This window comes from Scardinius erythrophthalmus (genome assembly GCF_964197995.2).
Source record: "Scardinius erythrophthalmus genome assembly, chromosome: 17".
Taxonomy (NCBI): domain Eukaryota; kingdom Metazoa; phylum Chordata; class Actinopteri; order Cypriniformes; family Leuciscidae; genus Scardinius; species Scardinius erythrophthalmus.
Window position 1 is genome coordinate 18,189,756 of NC_138237.1, and position 23,163 is coordinate 18,212,918.

The 23,163-nt window shown below is 35.2% G+C and overlaps 2 protein-coding genes across 9 annotated transcripts; one reads left to right on the forward strand and one right to left on the reverse strand.

Annotated features, from left to right (window-relative positions):
• The first annotated feature begins 506 nt into the window (after positions 1-506).
• Positions 507-11,977, forward strand: nadk2 (NAD kinase 2, mitochondrial). 7 transcript variants are annotated; one of them, XM_081391091.1, is made up of 13 exons: positions 507-597; positions 1,389-1,532; positions 4,807-4,895; positions 4,975-5,063; positions 6,204-6,285; positions 6,703-6,786; positions 7,425-7,561; positions 8,950-9,037; positions 9,233-9,328; positions 9,412-9,467; positions 9,570-9,623; positions 10,082-10,205; positions 11,053-11,977. In XM_081391091.1, exons 1-13 carry the CDS (start codon positions 586-588, stop codon positions 11,186-11,188), a joined length of 1,191 nt encoding a protein of 396 aa, XP_081247217.1. In that variant the 5' UTR covers positions 507-585; the 3' UTR covers positions 11,189-11,977. The 7 variants fall into 7 exon arrangements, with proteins under 7 accessions (XP_081247217.1, XP_081247215.1, XP_081247214.1 ...); XM_081391089.1 differs by having other exon boundaries at positions 509-597; positions 9,185-9,328; XM_081391088.1 differs by having other exon boundaries at positions 559-597; positions 1,191-1,532.
• skp2 (S-phase kinase-associated protein 2, E3 ubiquitin protein ligase) lies at positions 11,421-22,248 on the reverse strand. 2 transcript variants are annotated; one of them, XM_081391093.1, is made up of 10 exons: positions 21,849-22,248; positions 20,856-21,091; positions 19,773-19,887; positions 19,549-19,692; positions 14,260-14,394; positions 13,912-14,010; positions 13,178-13,305; positions 13,042-13,093; positions 12,843-12,950; positions 11,421-12,718 (listed from the first exon to the last, which is right to left on the reverse strand). In XM_081391093.1, the coding sequence occupies exons 1-10, from the start codon at positions 21,860-21,862 to the stop codon at positions 12,511-12,513; spliced, it is 1,239 nt and encodes a 412-aa protein (XP_081247219.1). In that variant the 5' UTR covers positions 21,863-22,248; the 3' UTR covers positions 11,421-12,510. The 2 variants fall into 2 exon arrangements, with proteins under 2 accessions (XP_081247219.1, XP_081247218.1); XM_081391092.1 differs by lacking the exon at positions 21,849-22,248 and adding an exon at positions 21,346-21,653 and having other exon boundaries at positions 11,429-12,718.
• Between the last annotated feature and the right edge of the window lie 915 nt (positions 22,249-23,163).

The following is a 23,163-nucleotide window of genomic DNA, read 5'->3' on the forward strand; positions in this document are numbered from 1 at the left end:
CAGGTTTTGGCCAACAAAAAAACGATATCTAATATAATAGGAAAATCATATCTATAATATGATATATGTTGTACATAATAACAACTGGGGTATAGGCCTACATTACAAACTTTGAGTTCAGCATAAATTATAACAATAGTAGGCTAGCCTACTCTTTTCAATATAGCCTAAGAGTTGTAGTCCTACACACTGCTACATGTCAGCTTGATCACTAATAATATGTCATGAAACATTTTGAATCTACAAATAATTATAATATTAGAAAAAGAAAAAAAAAACTCTAGAACAGGGTTTAATGGCTGTTACTTTTGCTTTATGCAAATGACCATTTCCATGCAAAATTAACAATTGTGTAGTGTCATCAACTATGGAAACGCCAGTGATACAGTGTAAAACAATCATCATGGTTATTGGGTTCGTCTATTTTAAATATTTTATGAAGTGGATAGGACGATGTATTAAAATCTGGTTTTGAATGTATTAGTATAGCTGGGCGCCAGTGAACTGAGTGAAGAATGGGCACACTAGCACAAAACCCGTCTATTCAAAGCCACGCCCACAGAGTCAGCGCTACGTGCTTTAAAGATGGCGGCATGTGTGAGTGTGGGATCTGATGTTTTTATTAGCCTCAACTTTGTGTGATTTGAAGTTCTGTATTTAGGTAGACGGTAAACTTCAGGTTTCTGTAGATCGCTTAGACTCGCGCTCTCCGTCGTAGTGCAGATAGACGGGGATGTGATTGGTCACTGCGCTTGGAGAGTTAGAGTTGGTGGACAGTTTACACGCTAAAACTGACAGCTGTAATCAGCTAGCTGTTCACGTACACCTAGAAAGGGCATCGTTCACGAAACCTTCAGCAAATGTGACCTTCTGTGCGTCCAACACTGCGTAGCCAGTAGGCGACAACCAGCTAACGTTAGTCAGATCACATCCGTAGGTTTAGAAAGATTAGGTGCTTAGTGCTTTGCCATGATTGTTATCAGGTGACCTGCGAGTCTCTGAATGCTGCTGGTTACATTAACTTGCAAACCTTACAACCCCATATATTATTCAGTTGTGTGTGTTTAGTGAAGTTTGTGTTGATTTTATTTATTTTGCCAAGAACCTCCAGCATTTTCAAGCTCATAAAGCCCCTTTAATTAATCTGGAAAAGTAGTTTTGACTGGTGGTCTGTCTGTCTATTTGAACAGGACAGGATTCAAGCCCTGAATGACAGCAAGAGCTGAAAAATTCTACATTAAATAACGTAGTTTTTTCCCCTGACCATTTCTCCAGTACTATTTTGCGGTAGTAGAATGCTATCCAGAGCTTTAAGGAAAACTCTTTATGGAAATCCTATAGTGGCGGGTTTCACTGGGAGCTACTGTAGTCGTCTGTGTTTTCATCAGACCGCCGCGTGTAAAGTTGCTTCGCAAGCTGAATGTGGCTTCAAACCTGCGAAGGTGGCGGTTGTGACTAAGACCACACGATATGAATTCGAGCAGCAGAGCTATCGATATGCGGGACTGTCGGAGGAGGATCTAAAACAGCTGGTAAGCAGACGCTTGTGAAGAGGTGAATACACCTCTTTATCTGTGTATTGATCAAATAACGTTACACCGGTTTATCTTGTTACAGCGGGTGCTGTATTAAAACGGACATAGAAGTATCTTCAAGTAATGATAACTACATACAGTTGGCTTTACTTATACATTTGGGGAGGCAAAATTCAAAATCATGTCCCAATTACACTTAATATTGTCACATTTTCCTGGTTAATGTTGTCACATTTTCCTGGTTAAAAAAACAATACATCAAATTACATAAAAAAGAAACCAAAAGCAAATCTTTTTTTGTATTTTTACATTAAAAATGTAATTAATGTTCTATTTATTAAAACCAAGTAAAAATCTCCAGTTAGTGTTTTTAAGCATTTTTTACTTTTATTTCAAAAATAACAATTTACAAGGCAGTAACAATATATTTTAAACAATATTTTATTTGTGAACTGATGTTCAGCTGTTCTTTTTAATAGTCAACTTATTTTTGGATCATCAGTCACAGACAAGATGTACCTTTAATTTCACCAAGCTGATCGCTCACTAAAACTCCCAGAGTCATCATGTTTTCAGGCCATTTCAAGTTTGATTTTGATGTGACATAAAGGGGTGATGTCTGACTGAGGTGTTTACTGACTTTTTAATTAGTCTTCCCATCAATGCCATCATTTTATTCATTCAGACTGATTCGTGAATGCGCACGAAAACAAGTGGCGGGATTTATCGCACAAACCAATCATATCCATTCATAGCTCAATGGAGGCATTGCCTCCTCTCACATGACTTTCCCTCATTCATTCTCCATTACCCCCCACTAAACCCACTGCACGCTTTAGGTGGGTCTGTTAAAACTCAATGGACTCAGGGGAGGCAAGAGAGACACGAACTCCAGCTGTAACTTTACCTGCTAGTGTCACTGTTGGACAGTGTTACTTTAGAAAAACGAGTGATTTATACCCTAGCCTATTTAATGTCACACTTTGTAATATTTGCATTGTTTTATTTTTGTAATATGGGTTATTTTTCTTGAATTTTTTTGGGAAGGCACTGCCTTCCTTGCCTCCTCGGAGGAAATGCCCCTGATTTTAACCCTCTATTCGAAAAACCCTGAATAACTTGCTAACGGGTTGACCTACAAATTGACGTCTTAATTAAACCGTTCTATCCACCTTATTTTTCAATGTGGAAGTAGCCTAAGCTATTTTCTGTGAATGTGCAAGACTTCCTGTTCATTAGCCGCCAATGGAGAAATAACGAGAAGAATTACAAAGTGCCGTTAATGGTAAAACTGTTTGCGGTACAAAACAGCGTGTTTATGATTAAGCCACTACATTAGGGAAGAAATTCCAGTCTGCAATATCAAGCAGCATAACAAGCTTTTTGTACAGCTAAAAATAACTGGAAGCGGATGACACCGGAAGCCAGACACATTAAGTTTACAAATGGCCATGGACACTCTTACATGAAAAATAAGGTGGATAAATTCTGCATTAAGGCATTTTCATTTCAGACTTTATGTAAAAACTTTTACATAATCTTAAAACACATTTTAAGATGTTAAGGATTAAAGTTTCCTTTAAAACACATGAACAATTCTCGCCATTCAAAATCTATCAGTTGGCGATGATGTCATTTGTAAATTTCCATACTGAACTGTAATATAACTGAACTGAATATAAGACTAAATATATATTCATCATATAAACATTAAAGTATTTTTAGAGCATAGCGAGATCGACTCGATTACGTCATTGGCAGTGCTTAATTGGAGTGGGCGGAGCTAAAGAGCTTATTTGGTCTGTGCTTTTTTTCCGTCTCTCTGATTGGTGTAATTTTCGGTATCATGGGTAATGTAGTTTTTCACTTGGAATACGTTCTATGCACGAACGCTGCTGACGTATTTCCGGTAGAATCTCAGCCAGCGTCTTTACTTCCGCATAGCGTGTTGTGTGTACTAGCGGCAAAACTTTCATAAGATTAATTTTCTCAGAAATGGAGAAAAAACGATTTTAGAAACCGATTCGCTAGTCGGATTTCGCATGATATGAGAGAATACTCACCCTCAAAGTTGTCGATGTAGCTCGAAATATATAATTTAAAGCCCTTCTCTTTCTTACTCTTGGGTGTGACAGCTAACTGCCTCACAATATTGTTAACATCATTCACGTTAACCGCTGGAAGTTCTTGTAAACAGCGAGTGTAATTTACCATTATCTCCACCGAATGCAAAAACGGCTTCCGGCGCAGCACCGGATGTAACTGGGTGGGCTGAGACAAAACGCGGAAGCAATCGTACATAGATGCCTATTCCACAGTTAAACATGATTATTTTACACTAAGCTGAATAAAAGTGGGCTGATGGCTACAGCAGAAGTAAATAACATCAATTAACAACCGTGGGCTCAGAGTAGGTCTGTCTTTAAAGGTTTAATGGACAAAATGAACGGAGTGCTTCATTTTCACCTGGAATTCTGCTGTTGAATATGATTATTTAAAAAATAAGTTGAAAAAATGCGGGCTGATGGCTTTAACAAAATCATCGATTAACAACTTGGCTATGTAGTTCATAGTAGGTTTATGTCTAAAGTTATCGTTCAAAATCAATTCCCCGATGGACAAAATGAATGTGATTTTTATTTCCGGAACCTGACTGTTGCACTCTGTTCGTTTGGTGTGATTTACTTGTTACTTTTTTATTAGCATGGGTAATGACATATTTTTATCTGAAGGAATACCACTGTTAAACATGGTCATGTTAAAAAATCAATCCTCCTATGGAGAAAGTGAGTGGGATTTTTTTTTTTTTTTTTCTTACTTCTGGAACCACCCTCACTTTCTCCTCCCCTCCCTTTATCTATATGTTTACTGAAGACATTCATATTTAGCTATTAGATATAAATATTAATATCTTCATTGAAATATTTATATATGTAGGGGTTAACTTTCGTTGTGCCTAAAACTTTTTACTTTTACTTTGCCTTCTGTTTTCTGACAGTGTTTAATTATACTGCTCAACAAAAGAAGTCTGTTAATATTTTACCTCCCTTTCCTGTTGGTACTATTGTTTGCTCAATTCAGTAGCAAGCAAAATGGGCTTAGAGTATTTAACAGTCCACCAACAATGCCTGCAGCAAAATTGTATTAAGAAGTCCAGAGTCCAACTAACTCCACACAATGTTAAAAGACTGTTTATTTTTACTAGTGATGATATTTTCAAGAAGCAATACATTGTTTATGATATTTATAAGTCGTCGTCTTGTCATCACAGCTTGCCCTAAAAGGATCCAGTTACAGTGGGCTTCTGGAGAGACACAATATACACACCTTTAATGTTGGACAGATTGTGGACAGTCTACAGTAAGATGACACTCAAAAATGGAAATTCTGACAGTATTTGAAATAATTTGCAAACAAGACTTTCCTTTCATCTTTGTAGGAAACAGGGGATTGAGGTGCGCATTGTAAAAAGAGGAGAATATGACGAGGACACAGTACGATGGGCCGATGCCATTATCTCTGCTGGAGGTAAAGCTCAGGTGTTTAATTGTGCACCAGTTGACATATGAGAGATGGTTTCACAGGACTTTATGCAAGTGTGTATATATAGGGCCTAAAATTAACCCTCGCCAAATGCGAGCAGAAATCTGTGTTGGCGAGTATATGAAGCTTGTCAATCGCAAGGTAACATTCTGAAAAATTCTAACAATGCAAAATTGTGAGAATGTGAAGAACATGAGAACATGTGAGTAGCTCTCTTTCACATCTTTTTGCACTTGAACAGACATAAACAAAATTATGTCAAAAAGCCCATCTTGGGAAATATCCACGTAAACTTAAGAGTCTTTAGTGAAACTGTATATTGATTCTTAAACTCTTTAAGTTTTAGCAGCCTAATATTCCTATATCTTAAGAACAATCATTCATCTTGCCTGAACAACTTCTGTAACTTTAATAAGGATTAATCTGTTTTATGGCCGGTAAAGTCACCGGCCATTGGCAGGTTTGGCAAAAAGTTAATTTTAGGCCCTGCATATACATATTCATATCGCCTGGACCGATGACAACGCAGTGCTGAAGTGCCAACTAGTCTCTCCCTATGGAGGATCCCTCTACCACTATACAGATAAGGCGTTGTCGGGAAAATTCGTTTCGCGTTCCTACCCCAAAGCAACAAAATAAAATAAAATTCTTTATCAAAATTTATAAGGAAAGACAAGTACTTTGTTTAGGCTTGGCTTGTAGGGAATTCCAAACCTGCGTATTTTCAAACGCACATAACTATAGAACCAATTCTAAATGCGCATGTGAACGCCATCAGCGTTTCTCACAGGATCACGTTTAAAGTCTGTGTAGAGGGAATGGTGTCGTCTTAGCGGCCCCTAATTTAATAACAAATGATCGTTGCGACGGAAGCAAATCAATCAAAACTAACTTTAGATGGAAAATAACTTGACTCGGCTATAAAGCCAAAACAATCTCTGTTACCTTAAATTATACGCTTATCTCTGTTAAGCTGCTTTGAAACAATCTACATTGTTAAAAGCGCTATATAAATGAAGATGACTTGACTTGACTTGACTTGACTTGACTTGACTTGACTTGACTTGACTTGACTTGACATATTATTTGTGTGTGTGTAAAATTCTAACAGACATTATTTCATAGGTGATGGAACCATGCTACTTGTTGCCAGTAAAGTGTATGATAAGAACAAACCTGTATTGGGGGTCAATACAGATCCAGAAAGGTAATAAAAACTAGCCTTATAGCGAGTTTAAGTTTATGGTAACACTTTACTTAAAGCCCTTATGCATAATGCATTATAAAGGCGTTCATAATGTTATAATGCATTATATATTTTCATAAATAATTGTTACCAAGTTAAAATTTATCTTAATATTTGTAGATTCTGAAATTGGTTGTTTGTCATGTGTTTCAATGCATTATACTTTCTACAGGTCTGTTAAATGAATAGATAAGTATTATAATGTATCAGAACTGTGGTTACAATTATTCATGAGACCATACAGTGCCTTATAAGGTGCATTACATGGCATAATTAATGCATTAAAATAATTTTATAATGCATTATACTTAAAGGCTTTAAGTTAAGTCTTGCCAAGTTTATTTGTTTCATAATGTACATGTGTTTCTGTATATGAAGGTCAGAGGGCCACCTGTGTTTACCTGTGCACTATACACAAGCCTTTTCTGAGGCCTTACAGAAACTCAGGAAGGGTGAGTTCAGGTAGGTACTTCTTATTTACTCTTGCTTCGGCAGTAATCCAATTTGCTGTATAATCCAATTTGCAGTCAGTTGTTTTCTTCTATGCTTCTTGCTAAAGTACTCTGCAAAAGACTATTTTATTTATATAGCACATTTCAATTCACAATTCAGAGTACTTTACATTTAAAAAAGGAATACAAAATAATGATAAAATCATAACACATTTAAGATTCTAATAAAAATTGATAAAAAAATATATTAAAAACAGGAGAAGAAAAGAGAAAAGTTTCAATGATTAATATGGTAACCGTTTATTTTAAGGTGACATAGTTACATTGTACTTACTCAAATAAGTACTGAGTTATATTAATGTACATGTACTTACAATAGAGTTATGGTTAGGATTAGGGATTGGTTCAGGGTTAGTTACTTGTAATTATGCATAATTTTATGTTATTACTATAGTAAGTACATGTAGTAACACCTTAAAATAAAGTGCTACCGACAGTTTAAGTGCTATTTAGCAAGATTGAACCTGACAAATAAGAGACCACTTCAGAGCTGCTAAGATCTACCCATGTTTGGAGTCGCCTGTTTCATTCTAATCATCATTGTACCTGCTTTATGCCGTCAGTATTTTCCCCTTCTATCTTCACCAGGTGGCAGTGGCGTCAGCGTATCCGTATGTACTTGGAGGGCACCGGGATCAACCCGACTCCAGTGGACCTGCACGAGCTGCAGCTGAGCCTGGAACAGCACAGCAAAGCACACCGGATCACCACTGAGACTGAGTCCCGTACTACACATTACTATCTCAACCAAACATTCCTCTCTGCTGCTCTACTGCATCTCACAAATACTGGCAAAAATGTTCAGCTCATATTTCAGAGCAAAATTAAGGAGAAAGGATGATTTGTGTTACTTTATTACAGTAATGTGAATGAGTTTTTTGGTGCTTAATTATTGCAGAAAATATCAAATATAATCAAATTAAATAAAGTATTATAATATATATAAAATACATACACATACATATATATACATATGTATATACATATGTATACACATATGTATGTATGTGTATATTTAATCTTTTCATTTGTAATTTGTATTTTATTTTCAACAATACTCAAGCACATTTTCCCCCAAAACGTCTCATTACTGTATTGTAAAAAAAAAAATCTTCTCATTACTGTAGTACAGTAATGAAAATCAGCACAGCATATATATAATATAGATGGTTTAAAATAAGTCTCTTCTGCTCTTAAGGCTGCATTTATTTAATCCAAAATAAAGCAACAGTAATATTGTGAAATATTTTTTCAATCTGAATTTTCAGCATTACTCCAGTCTTCAGTGTCACATGATCCTGCAGAAATCATTCTAATATGATGATTTGATGCTCATTTCTTATTATTATCATTGTTGAAAACAGCTGTGTTCAAAAAAATTTTCCCCCAGGATTCTTTGATAAATAGAAAGTTCAGAAGAACTGCATTTATCTGAAATGGAAAGCTTTTGTAACATTATAAATTTCCTTACTATCACTTTTGATGCATCCTTGCTGAATAAAAGTATTAATTTTTTCAATTTCTTTCCAAAAAAAAAAAAAAAAAGATTCTGGCCCCAAACTTATGAACGGTAGTGTATAATGTTGCAAAAGCTTTTTTTTTTTTAAACATCATATGATGCTGAAAATTTAGCTCTGCCAACATATGAATGCATTTTAAAATATATTCAAATAGAAAACAGCTGTTTTAAAATGAAAAAATATTTCTGTTTTTGCTGTATTTTGGATCAAATAAATGCAGCCTCATAGAGACTTCAAAAAAAAATTATTTGTGAGGTTCACCCAAACAGGGTTATTATATTTATATTATATTGAATTTATAGTACATTGTTTTATTGTCAGTTTCATTTTTTATTTTAATTTGATTAGTTTTAGTTTAGTTTCTGAGTTATTTAGTGTTTTATTTTTAGTATTTTAAGGCTGATAATGTTAATGCACCTACTGGTATCATTTGAAAATATGCATCTGTTAAATTTCCCAATACATTCATGTCTACTGGCATTTCATGTTTCATGCAGTCCGGCCATTCTGCTGTGAAAATCTGACTAATTCATCGTAACTAACTCCTAACTATTGTTAGAGGAGACAACAACGATATCATACTTTTGCGACAGGTACGACACACGACAGTTCTAAAAGGCCTCACCTACTCCCTGTCCGAGGGCTCAATGAGATCTTCATCGGGGAGTCTCTGTCCTCCAGGTATATATCCCTGCCCTCCTGTCTGTGATGTTGTGGAACCAGTCGCCAACCATGTCCTAAGGACACTGCACCTCATCAACCACGTTTCCTCCTTCACTTCATGCATCCCCCCATCTCCCCTTACTTGTGGATTTCTGTTTGCCACAGGGTGAAGTATAAATCCTTCAAACCCCATCTTACCCTCTCGCTTCATAGGGCTTCATACTATGAAATCTCCATTGATGACGGGCCGTGGGAGAAACAGAAGAGCTCAGGGCTCAGCATTTGCACTGGAACTGGATCTAAAGCCTGGTGAGTCAAAGCATTACTTGACTGAAGTGATCTGAGATGATCTTATATTGTTGTTACCAAATAATTTTTCTTCCTTCATCCAGGTCCTACAATATTAATAAGCTTGTGGAGCAGGCCGTGGAGGATGTCCTTAGAATAGGTTAGAAACACAAAAAGTTACAAAAATAAATTTATGCTATGACAGCACAGTTTACAATCGACAGTCAGTACAAGCATGATTTAGATGTTTTCTGTATCTTAGGAAAATCAAAAACGGGTTTGGATGTTCCTCTAAATCAGGAGTTCATTGCGAGTGGTGAGTTCACAATAGAATATCTGGTAACACTTTACAATAAAGTTCCTTTTGTAACATATTAGTTAACATGAACTAACAATGAAAAATACTTGTAAAGCATTTATTAATCTTAGTTGATGTTAATTTCAGTATTTACTAATGTTATTAAAATCAAATGTTGTGTCTGGTAATATTATTTAAGGTACCTGAACTAACATGGACTAACAAACAGTTGAATTCTTATTAACTGACGTTAACAAAAATTAATAAATACTGTTACAAATGTATTGATCATTGTTAGTTAATGTTAGTAATGCATTAACTAATGGAAGCTTATTGTAAAGTGTTACCAATTATCTTTTTGAAAAATTGTATTAGTAAATAATTGTAATTTGTATTATAAAATGACTTTTTATAAATTATTTAACTTATAAAAGTAATATTCTGCCATTTAAATAATTTTCTCTCTTTGTGTTCAGTGACTAAAACATACAATGAGTCTCTAATCTTCGGCCCAGAGGAGGACAAACTTTTCTTCAGTATAAGGGAGCCTATAGTCAACAGAGTATTTTCCAATAGCCGACAAAGAGGTTTTGCCAAAAAGTACGTTTTCATTTCCATCCTCTCACTACTTCGGTTAAATGATGAAAAATGTCTGCATTATTATATTAACTCTTTCCCCGCCATTGACAGAAATTTCTGTCTTTTGTGAGAAAAGCTTCCCCGCCATTGATGGAATGTTCCAGTGTTCCATATTTTCACTGTTATACGCCAGGGGGCGCTATTACACACCTTTTGAAAGAGCACTGAATCTCCTGATCAAAACACATCCGAAGAATTTTTTGTAGTGGTTTAAAAGCAGAGAGTCTGTTTTTTCATTTGATGTATTGCATGTTTAGATATTCATACAGCAAAATATTCTAGAGCCATAAAATTTGTGAAGATTATCAAAAACATTGGCGGGGAAAGAGTTAATATTAAACTTGGTTAAGGTTAACTTCTACATATTTTACATTTGTTCATAATACATTACTAATTAACAATAGTATATTCATAAAATGTATAGATTGTAGGTTGTTAAATTGTTAGTTCATAATACCAAATCCATTAACTGTTAACAAATCAAACCTTATTTTAAAGTTAATAATTCTTCATACCCCTGGTTTCAGACAAGGCTTTAGCCTAGTCCTAGACTAAATTGCATGTTTGAGCTGTTTTAACTGAAAGCAGCTCACGCTGACTTTTCTTACAATATGTCAGTGCCATTGTTTTGACTTGATGCACACCAGTAATAAGACACGTTTATATTAAATGTCCTAATTGAACTAAGGCCTAATCCTGGCTTAATCTAAGCCCTGTCTGTGAAACCAGGCCCAGGCCCCATATATTTGACTAAAAGGCTGTTAAAAATTGTGTGATAACGTTAATGCTAACATGCTTGTTTCTATAGGGTTTGTGTCCGCTCAAGGTGCTGGGATGCCTGCATGGTGGTGGATGGTGGGACGTCCTTCGAGTTTAATGATGGTGCCATTGCTACCATCATCTTAAATGAGGACGACCTGTTGCGAACTGTCATTCTTGATTAAATCATTTGATACATCAAACTGTTGCTCCACGAACTTCTATATTAAGGACTGAATGATTGTCTTTAGACTTTGAGATGGACATTGTGTTATTTAGGCACTGAGTTTTAAGGGATGAGGTTTGCAGATGAAATGTACATATTTCACACTTCTGTAGTCTATGCTTCTTTAAATGACCCTTTGGTTGCAGCCCTTAGAAATGAACATTCAAATTTTCCATAGAAACATCAGCATTAGATTGTAAAGTGTCATCACTATTGCTTTATTTAAACAATGGTCCAGAAATGCCCATGTTACTGAAATGTGATTGGAGCTTTTTGTTGACAAGATTTAATACATATTAAACACTGTTGTGCCAAACATGCACAAAAGTATTATGATAATGTAGAAGTCTGAAACGGCAACCCATGAAAAAAACAAAACAAAAAAACTTGATATTTCATTGTTTTTGAGGTACACAATAGGGCAAATGGTTGGATGCGGAGTCCAACTCTTCTCCATCAGGTCCAACCATTGTGCAAAAAGCTCATTCAAAACATGTCAGAATTTCGTAAAAACACATTTTCAGTCTTTAAAAATTGCTGCATTTATGTATTTGAATGCATTTACACTTGGAAAGTATCATTTTGTGTGACTTGTGAAACAGATCAACTCACATGAGGATGACTTTAAATAAAAAGCAAAACATTTATTTACAATTCAGATTATGTAAACAATTCATAAAATTACATTTACATGTCAAAGTTGTACAAAATTCAAGTTTTCCAATATTAAAACTGGTCAGAAAAATGGAAGATTCACAATATTTTCTTTGCTGTTAAAGCACCTGGTGTAATGCTTTTGTATGATAAAATACTTCAGAAATGGTATAAAACAACCATAAAATGATTCTCTTATTACTAAACTAGACCTTTGATAATCCTATAGTAAAACTGGAAATGTACTTGATCTTGGCAGGAAAGCAGATCTTGCATTTTACAAATAGAACCTACTATATTCTAGATTTCACCTGAAGCAACAAATCTAATAAAACTCACTTACCAGCTATTGGTACCAAACAGTTCAAATATACCACTAACAATCTTTTACCACACAATAAGAGTGGTTGTGGTATAAGGTATGATCTTTGCTGCAACATAAGAACACCACTCAATTCAAGATTGTCAGGACCTATAACACAATTGTCATATTCACAAAATTGAAACTGTTACAATATAAAACAAGAGGACTTACTAGTGATGTTTAAGACGTTTTTAAAACCACAATTATTAAGTCACAATAAGAGAAATACTGATCTATTTGGTTTACCCTGTAATCATCCTGGATTAAAAACAATGTTTGTAGATGAGTCGGCAGTGCATTCCCCAAAGTGTGCGATCTTTTCTTGATGACGAGGTGGGACGTGCCACAGTGGAGAAAGGCTGTGTGTTGATCTGTATGTGCGGTAGACCTTTACAAAGAATGGGCAGGTAGCTGTCCTGTATGAGCCCGAAGACCTCCAGGGTCTGCAAATTTAGAAACTTTTCAAAGTCACTGTAGAGGGGAACAAAAAAGAGAAAGAAAATGTATTGCTTGTATGTAGACTACAGACATAAAAGCACTCGAAGAGAGACCATGCTGTCTTTTCTTTCTGAACTCAATCTCTCAAATCTCTTACATGAGAGAAGCTGGGTGGATCTGATAACAACGGCTCAGTCCAAGATGTTTCAGGGAGGAAAGTTGCTGCAGGACTAGGAAACTGTCTGTCGTCACAAGCACGCTATCACTGTAATGATAAAACACAAAAGAATGTTAACCTTCTGCTGTGTGCTATTATGCATCTGATCCACAATCATCTTTCCAAATCACAAACTCACCTCAAATCTAGGTTTGTGAGGTTCGGACATCTTTTTACTATAGCTTTGACATCTGAAACACAAAAATGTATAAATTATCTTTGAAAAAAAAAAAAAAAAAAAAAAACCACAAAGCCAAACTCCATGCTGTCCTCACTTTCCATGATGAGGTTTTGTCTATAACCACTGATGTTCAGTTGAGTGACGCTGGAGGGAATGTTGTTAGCAATGGCTTGAACATGAAGATTGTTGAAGTCACACCACGACACGTTCATTTCTTCAATTCTGGATTGAGAAAAAGATGTTGTGGGCTTTACAATGGGTCAAAAACTACCTTTACTGATAATGAATACATCAACATATATAATTAAATAAATAATAATAATAAAAAAGTCAACATAAGACAGAACTTTCTGCTCCTCAGGCTTAATACTACTACTACTACTAAAATACTTTGTCCTTGAATTTACAATGATCAAAAGTGAAAGTAAAGACATTTTATAATTTATTCAAAGAATTTCAAATAAATGCTGCTCTTTTGACCGTTATCCAACAAAGATTCCTGAAATAAAATTAAAGTATAATGGTTTCTTCAAGATATTAAGCAGTACAACAGTCTTTAACATTGATAAAGAAATGTTTCTTGAGCAGCAAATCAGCAAATAAGAATGATTTCTGAAGGATCATGTGACACTGAAGACTGGAGTAATGATGCTGAAAATTCAGCTTTACCATTACAAAAGCAAAGTACATTTTAAAATACAATAAAAAAAGAAAATCTAGATTTTAAATTGTAATAATATTTTAACTGTGCTTTTGATTAAATAAAATCAAAAAACATTCTGAAAACCTGACCAACCCCAAACAAAGTTGTACATCAGTTAATCTTACCGAGTGCAAGATTTCAGCATCTCAGCCAGAGATTCAGGAGAGAAGCCAGAACAGCCACACAAATTCAGCCGGACAATCTCAGTATTTTGAGCAAGAGAACTGCAAGAAAGCAAAATAAAAAAGGTTAAAGGAATCCTAAATGCAACAAAACTCCATTAAATGTGTCATTTCTACAATAAATATGATCACTTGGCAGACATCCGTTGTTTTCCCCACTGGTATTTACAACTTTGTGGTGGCTTTATTTTCGTTCAACTCGTAAATACGATCTTTCCGACACAACTTGAACGCACCAAAAAAATATACGGATAAGGTGTCGTGTGCAAAATGGCTTTTACTATCACTTACTGAATAATACTATCAGAGAGCACCAATCCTTCGAGACTGAGATTCTGTAGATGTCTGCAGCGAAACAGGATGTCTTCTAGTACAGACGTCTCCACTGTGCAGTTTGATAAATCCAGATGTTGGATGCGAAGTTTCCTGTAATTCAAACAGCACTGAAAATGACCAATGCAAGACAGCAGTAACAGCAGGAATTACACAACATACAGATGTGGCCTTTAAAAATGCGCGTCTCAGAGAAAAGAATGCCACGAGCACTTCCGAAATTCTGCGGGATCGTGCAGAAGGGGGATTAGGTTTTGGACGCAGGAAATACTAAAACCTGTAGATGGCAGTCGTGTTTCATGTGGCCATACTGAGTTGACGAAGTATGACGAATACAATGTTTTCTTTTGCCAGTTACATAAACAGTCACATATTCTTCATAAAAATCCGACTCAAACGCGCATCATTTGTCTTATTTTTTTTCTGTGTACTTACAGTAGAAGAGACGTGATGTAGGCTATGATAACTGAGTCTTATAACACAATAATTTGCGAAGACCTTTAAAGAGACCGAGATCATTTGCGCAATATCATTATCTAATTTTACATTTAGTTCATTTTTGCATCTTAACGTTTTAAATAGTTTTAACATGGTTGTAATGCGCTTTTCTGCATTACACACAGTACTTTTTATACTATCATGTTTCCCTTATAGGCGTCGATTTCGGTGGGGACGGTGGGTACGCACCCACCAGATTTCGTCATGAGTCATTTTGTACCCACCACTTTTAACTTCAGTCCATATTAATTTGACTTTTGGTTCGATTTTTTTTTACCGTTTTCAGTGGTTATGAGGAGCTAAATTAATTTAACCTGAGATGTGCGGTATATCGCTTTTTGATCATTCTTTGTGTTGTCGAATTTTGACACAGTTTCATTATTTGTTCATAATAATTTGATTCATAATTATGTCGTTTTTTTCTAAAAGTAAAAGTAAAAAAACTAAAAGTTTTTCTAAAAGCAATATTCTAAAGAGATACAAAGACAGTGTACGTGTAACCACCAGATTTAGTCATGAGTCATTTTGTACCCACCACTTTTAACTTCCGTTGACCGTTTTCAGTGGTTATGAGGAGCAATATGAGAGAAATTTTGTAATCATTGTCTGACACAACAAAAAAATATATAATATTCATTTTATTTTAATTTTCGTGTTCGCATTTATGAGGGAAAAAACAACGTGTCAGTTTACGGTTATGGACGTGAGCGCTCTAAAAGCGGCAATAAAAGTCTGCTTTAAAACTTTCACAGAGACCTCAAACAGAACAGCTGCCTTTCTTTAAATCGAATTTCGTTTTGTATTAATTATATCTTAATTTTAATCAATGTTTCCAGAACCAATTGCCTGGATTTAAGAAGTAAATATAGCAGACAATCACGACATTGGAGGCGCCGGCGATATCTCATAAATGAACCGAAACTCAGCGTGTAATGCACATTCACATTTACAGTGTATTTAGACATATTTAGACGCATTCATAATCATTACTTTTACCGGTTCTTTGTGGCAAGCTTTATGCGTGCGGTCGTGCGCTTGAGTGCGGCTATATTACGTAAACGCTCATGATCCATATGATATAAGTAGGCTAATTAAATTAATATAAAGGGGCGATTTGTCCACGAATTACTAAATGAACAACTAGCCTAGTATACTAGTCGACTAGAAAAAAAAACTTTTAGTCGAAAGCAGCCCGTATTCCACATATTTTCGAGCCAGGCAACAGGACATCTGTGTTGAGCGAGGCCGAGGACCCTGAGCGGAATGAACGAGCGGAGCGGAATATTCAGAAATGTGCTCTCCACTCACGAGCTCTGATCGGAACAAACCCGAACCTCACTGTCTGCTGAACTTGCAGAATCATCAAAATATAATATTTTCAAAAGAAGAATTTTAAAACTTTATTGGTGGTAGTTGAGAAGAATTCCTCTTTCCATATCTAAATCATTTCGAGTGCAATATAAATGTATCATATTGTTATTCTTATTATATAAGAATAATACGTATTTTTTTACAACATTTTTAACATATAGAGAATATAAGTTTAGCGTGTTGTGTGTATTTCCTAATTATAAGCTTTTGGTGAAATTGCAACAAAACTAAAAGAGTTAAAGTGCATAAAAACATAAAAACATGGCGTCGTCTCAAGAAATATCTGCTACACACTAAACCACTGAAACCGACTCAAAACGATGTAGCCTAGTATACATACCAGACCAGGCACTGTAATTCTGCCACAGACATACACTAAAAACGGAGAAGACTTAAAGCATGCGCATAAACCTTGCGCGCTATACAACAATAATATTAGGCACAGTAGCTTCTTTTTTTTCTTTTCTTTTTTTATCAAGAACTTTGTTGAACAATATGAACAACCATAAATGGTCTGGTACAAAATATGAGTCACGATATTCGATAGTTAACGGATGCATAAAGCTTGCCACAAAGAACTGGCAAAAGTAATCATGTGTCAAATATAGCAAGGAGACATTTTAATTGTTTACTAATCAACTAGTGTTTTATGTGTCAGTCAAAGATGTTGACAATGCTGACTCGTCATCTTCGCAGATATTGTGAACGTGCCTATAGAGAGAAATGCACACTTACATAAGAGAGTTGTCCGTTTCTTTTCGTTTTGAATTGTTTTGTTTAAAAGTGGACATTTCAAGCTTTCTAGATACATTTCTGAGTTTCGGTTCATTTATGAGACGAGCTCAGTTCACGAGCAATGCAAGTTATATCGCGCCGGTGCCTCCATTTCCTGATTAAATCGTCTTAAATGCGTCTCCGTGTGGACAGAAACCAATGTAATCTTCCTGATTTAATCACGTAAAACACAAGTCTAAACACAAGCACCACTCTTCTGAATGATGGTAACCACAAACCTCCAAGAGTTTGTAAACCAATTGTTTGTAAAACATATTTAATATTTACAAATTCAAAAAATAAATAAATAATGTTTTACAGTGTATAAATAAAACGACATGAAGAAAGTTATTTCCAAAATGTAATTAATTGCACAGTCTTTGTTTTAGCTGCTTGTTTTAGCTGCTACCAATTGCACAGTCAAGAAATTACAACCACCCACCCCCCAGGTCTGCCGATTCAACACCCAATGCTAATCGATCTCCTCTCAGGGAGTCAAAAGAAAACCAGTTTTTCCAGTTTTCACCAGCACGTGGGCAGGGTTATTTCAAATGAATGTTTATAGCTTAATTTGTTGATATCGCGTAACTTAATTTGACATATGTTGATATAACCAACTGACATTGTAGATTCCATTGCATGCCAGGAAGATTATGCTTTGTTTTAAGTAATGAGCATTTACTATAATATAGCCGCACTCAAGCGCACGACCGCACGCATAAAGCTTGCCACAAAAAACCGGTAAAAGTAATGATTATGAATGCGTCTAAATGTGTCTAAATACACTGTAAATGTGAATGTGCATTACACGCTGAGTTTCGGTTCATTTATGAGATATCGCCGGCGCCTCCAATGTCGTGATTGTCTGCTATATTTACTTCTTAAATCCAGGCAATTGGTTCAGGAAACATTGATTAAAATTAAGATATAATTAATACAAAACGAAATTCGATTTAAAGAAAGGCAGCTGTTCTGTTTGAGGTCTCTGTGAAAGTTTTAAAGCAGACTTTTATTGCCGCTTTTAGAGCGCTCACGTCCATAACCGTAAACTGACACGTTGTTTTTTCCCTCATAAATGCGAACACGAAAATTAAAATAAAATGAATATTATAATTTAGTTTTGTTGTGTCAGACAATGATTACAAAAATTTTCTCTCATATTGCTCCTCATAACCACTGAAAACGGTCAACGGAAGTTAAAAGTGGTGGGTACAAAATGACTCATGACTAAATCTGGTGGGTACACGTACAATGTCTTTGTATCTCTTTAGAATATTGCTTTTAGAAAAACTTTTAGTTTTTTTACTTTTACTTTTAGAAAAAAACGACATAATTATGAATCAAATTATTATGAACAAGTAATGAAACGGTGTCAAAATTCGACAACACAAAGAATGATCAAAAAGCGATATAACGCACATCTTAGGTTAAATTAATTATATAAAAAACAGGGAACATTTTGTAAAAGCAAAACTGAAAAAAATGCATACTTAAAATAATTGTATTAGGCTATGTGTTACCGAATATTTAATACCACTTTCCCATAATGTTGTAATTATTTTTTAAAACAACATCTGTCAAACTGTCAATCAGATACCTCTTATCTGGTCATTTTTATTTTATTTTATAAGTCATAACTGTTGATCACCCTTTGTATGGAATTTGTGAATATGAATATTTAGAAGATTTACAAACTGTCGGCAAGACCTCAAGCCAACCCCGGACATTCTGAGACTAACGTGGAAAAATCTTTATGCTTAATTAATGCATTAAGACAGTTCAATTAAAATATTTATTAATAATGTAATGGCAAATCAGATGCGCCCAAAATATAAATGCTACGCGTTGTGCTGCAACATTACCTCACAAGAAATATCTGCACAAGAACAATCACACAATAAATATCTGCACGAATTAAGAATCTGGGTAAGTCGCATTATTTAATTGCATTATGTTAGGATGATTTTGTGTATATATATATAAAAATACTGCTGGGTTTTTACAGGCAGAGTCACGTGTATTATGCTCACACTAAATTCTCTGTTGCACTTATATAAATGCGCATTGCATGCACAATCATCTTAATAGTTGTACAAAAAAGTTATGCGCTGGCAAGAACGTCACTTTGCTGCTTTAATAAAAGCAATGTTAAATATTCTGCATGCACTCATCTCCTGGAAACCACAGCAATGACAAAGCATATAAAAATTCGTAAACGTTGTCCAATACCCCTTCTTGTCTTAATGAACCTTTTGCATTTACAAATATTTTCAAATGTCTGTATAATACAGTAGCCTACTGTAAATATTTGTGTCTATTACTATTTATAATTTATATTTTATTGTGGATGTTTTCTCACAATCATGACGTAATGTGAAGTAAAAGAAAAAATCTAATGTAAAGTTGTTTTTTATGCGCCACCTGGTGGATATTCTGTGAAGCGAAACACATTGAGGGATTTTTTAAGTAGGCCCCCACGAAGCACTTGTAGAATTCTGCGAGACTCTACGAGACTAATTGCCGAATGCCGCGGGAGAAAACGCGCGTTTTTAAAGGCCAGATCTGTATCTTAACTGTGGCACTATGAAAACACACATTACTCACTCTGTACTTTTAAAAGTGGGTTGACCGATGCAGGTGTGTGGACAGCGCAGCCTCAATGCCCCAGCTGAGAGCACCTGCCCAAGCTCCGCATCTAACTGAGCTTTTCCCACCAGGTCCACACCGTGCCACAGAGACTCATCAAACCTGCAAATGCAGAGTTCCGACTATTAGTATTTATATCACAGGTGATCAGTGGTCTTCCAAACTTCCAACACAGGACTTACGCTAAACGATGCCAGCGCTTGCAGACCCGTGACGTCCTGAGGAGATCTTGCAGTGAGAGACGAGACAGGATTCCCAGCAACAGCTCATCAGGTAGACTGTCCCAACACAAGCCTACTGAGGGACGAACAAGAAATCAAATTAGGCCTTCTACATCTTAGATAGATGTTTCTTTTCATATTTGATACATCAGGCTTTTATGGGCCATATAGTTTGATACTGTGAGAATATAGAGCTCACGCACGTGTGAAAAAATGTATTCAGAGGCCCAAACTGAACAGAAATATGCAATTTGGCACAGTATCAAACTATAAAAAGTAAGATGAAATTCTAAAAGCTTGTAATGTACAACGATGAGATTTTCAGACTACTTGCATAAAATGCACAGAAGAATTAGGTGTCAGTACCTCCTTAAAATGTCAAATATTTCAAAGCTTAGTTTTATGATCAAAGTGGTGTTGCTTTTTAATTGTGATGTCAAAATGATGCGATGCAATACAATGATAACTGAGAAATAAACATTCCTTAAAAGCCTGATGTATTATACTTGATACACTTCAAAATGCTTTTTTTCCTAGTTACACTTTATTTTAAGCTGTCATTGTTATTATATATTTAAGTACGGAGTAATAACAACATGTACTTACTATAGGGTTAGGTTGAATGTTAGTTGCATGTAATGTAATTATGAATTATTTACTGTTATTACTATGGTAAGTACATGTAACATAAAATAACTAAAATAAAGGGTTACCCTATTTTTCTTTAAAAAGTATGGATAATCAAGTAAACCCAAGTTGCATCAGTTTAGTAAATGTTCATCTTGAAATATTAACAGGGAAGATAAGTTTACTTGATAATCATTTTAAAGATTTCACACCAAAATGACATACCACAACCAATTATATACATTGTTCTTATTAAAAAGTATGATCTATCAATCAGAGGGCAAAATGCATGACATAGATTGTGTACAACGGGTTCTTCAGCAGTTTTGATCATGTTGATCATTTAGAGGCTTTAGAAATGCATGCATCAAATATGATACAGTAGGCTTTATAGGGTTAAAATTATCAGTCACAAACCTGATGATTCTCTTCTTTTTCTGGGGCGTCTGGCAAGAAAAAATACGTTTTCCTCATTTTCTTTCCCTTTTGCAGAAGTCAGGGGCTTTTTGTGTGGAGGTGACCACTGCTGGATGAGCTCGTTTGGAGTGTTTTCTGTGTCTAGACCCCCGCTGCCGGCGGGCCGCCTTTTCCATTTAGTCCTCAGAGGCCTGCACAAGGATCCCTCCAAATTCTCATTCAATTCTTGAAAGGGCCTACATAAAATTAAGGAAACATTAAGTAGCAACACCACCATTTCTTGCTGTTAAAAGGGTATTCATAGAGGTAGCAGCAGAAAGCAACATGAAACCATTCCCTCGAGCTCCCAAACATAAGATTGTTGTAGGCTGAATTTATGTAATCTGTACAATGTATAAAACGAGTATGCATAATCTCTCACTACACAATATATGATGATGAGTGATTCCAAAATTTTTGATTATTTTTATAATGTAAATTCCACGCTCACTTTACAAGTTCTGTGATGCCCGCCATTTGTCGCGAGCGCCTCTAACGTTATACCAAAAATAGCCCCCATACTAATGTGCCTTTTAGAAAAACAAAACTATATATGAACCAATTAAACCATCAAATAGATACAAAGAAAATTAATGATTTAAATTGGCTAATATAAATTCACGATTGCTGAAAAAAATCATCCTCGCGCGTCACGACACAACTGGTGGCGCGCGCCTAAACAGCACATTCAACTAAAATGTATTTTTAAAAAGCGTCCCGTAGAACTATGCACTAGAGATCTAAAGTCCTGTTTTAACTAGTAAGATTATCACTGTGTTAAGTGCTTCTTATAATGCACCAAAAAGGTTATACAAGTTATAAAATACACCAAAGTGGAGGGAGAATCCAAAGTAGTATACAGAAACACACACAAGTTTCTATTTTCAGGAAATACGCGCTATGTAAAATACAAATCAGAATTCAGGTTTGTAACATGAAAATAAATATTATTACCTTTCATTTGACATATTGACTTCGTAACGTTACTAAAGTATTAACTTCTGCCAACTTTTAGAAGTAGCCAGGCTTCCTTCCCCACTGGCTGGCGGCGCATTTAAACCTGCCTGCAGACCGCCTGTCCTGCTGCGATGCCATTGGCTGCAATGTGGTTGGCCGGAAGTGATGCATCTCTGACAGTGGATGGATATTGACTTGCCGCCCTCTACTGTGGAGGACTAAACACCACCATACGGTTTGTCCCATGTCAAAACGTGGTGTCAATGTGAAGTTACTTTCATCCCAAAGTACAATTTAAAACAGATTTGAATAAAATAAAATTGATGCACAAAATCACACATACAGGCATTAGAAAGTTTAAACCTGTGCCTCTGTGGATTCCCAGCAACAGCTCATCATCAGGTGGTAGACTCCCAATCTTTCTTTACAGTGATGGACTCAACCAACCAACTCAAGCCTTCAAAGGGAGAAGCAAGTAAACAAATTATGATCTCTACTTATTATAAGATGTAACATGGACTGTATGAGCAATAATTACGATTAAAGCCATTTAATAATAAAATCCCACTGAATTTTCTTTAAAGTCTTTTCATAACACTTTGACCGCATCCAAAATGGGTAATACCATTATCAGTGCATGACTGTTTGAATCAGTCAATTCTATTGAATCTAAATATAATTGTATATCCCATGCATACATTTCCCGCACAGTTCCTCTAAATTAAAATTAATGTGAAATGGGTATAATTTACCTCTTGACTTGAGGTCACTTTACAACTAGTGCGAACGAATAGGTAAAATACTGATAGGAATAGGTAATATACTAATAAAACAGCATAAAATTCTTTTAAAATTAATTTACAACCACAAAAATTCAAATTAGATCATACGTTAATTTTGCCATTTTGAATCGAAAACTATGTTTTATTTAATAGTTTAACAACACAACTACAATTAGATCTATAACTTATTTGACCGTTTATTTATTTCTCTTTATTTCTTTAAAACCCTTTTAATCCTTAATTAATTTAAATAACAAGACCAATTACCACTCTCCTTTCCAGTTACCTTTCTTATTGCCCTTATCATACAGTGGCTGTACAAATGAGGATTTCAGCTGCTTGGTGTAAATATTTGGTCCCCAAACACACCTTTGATTCTCCTGAATTTGTCACACATAATATAAACGAGACTGAAGGTAATAATTTTACTTTTTTATAAGAGAATGTATTAAAATTAGTACTAATTGTTTATAAATATTACAATTTATCAAATAGAAAAATAATGTGCAAAGAGTCTCAGAAATATCAAC

Coding starts and splice junctions, on each gene's coding strand:
- nadk2 (XM_081391085.1), top strand. CDS start 1,296: ATGCTATCCAGAGCTTTAAGGAAAACTCTTTATGGAAATCCTATAGTG. Junction 4,896..4,974: donor CAGATTGTGGACAGTCTACA/GTAAGATGACAC, acceptor TCATCTTTGTAG/GAAACAGGGGATTGAGGTGC. Junction 9,624..10,081: donor TCAGGAGTTCATTGCGAGTG/GTGAGTTCACAA, acceptor CTTTGTGTTCAG/TGACTAAAACATACAATGAG.
- skp2 (XM_081391092.1), bottom strand. CDS start 21,371: ATGGCGGGCATCACAGAACTTGTAAA. Junction 14,395..19,548: donor CCCACTTTTAAAAGTACAGA/GTGAGTAATGTG, acceptor TTTGAATTACAG/GAAACTTCGCATCCAACATC. Junction 14,011..14,259: donor CTCTCTGATAGTATTATTCA/GTAAGTGATAGT, acceptor GCTTTCTTGCAG/TTCTCTTGCTCAAAATACTG.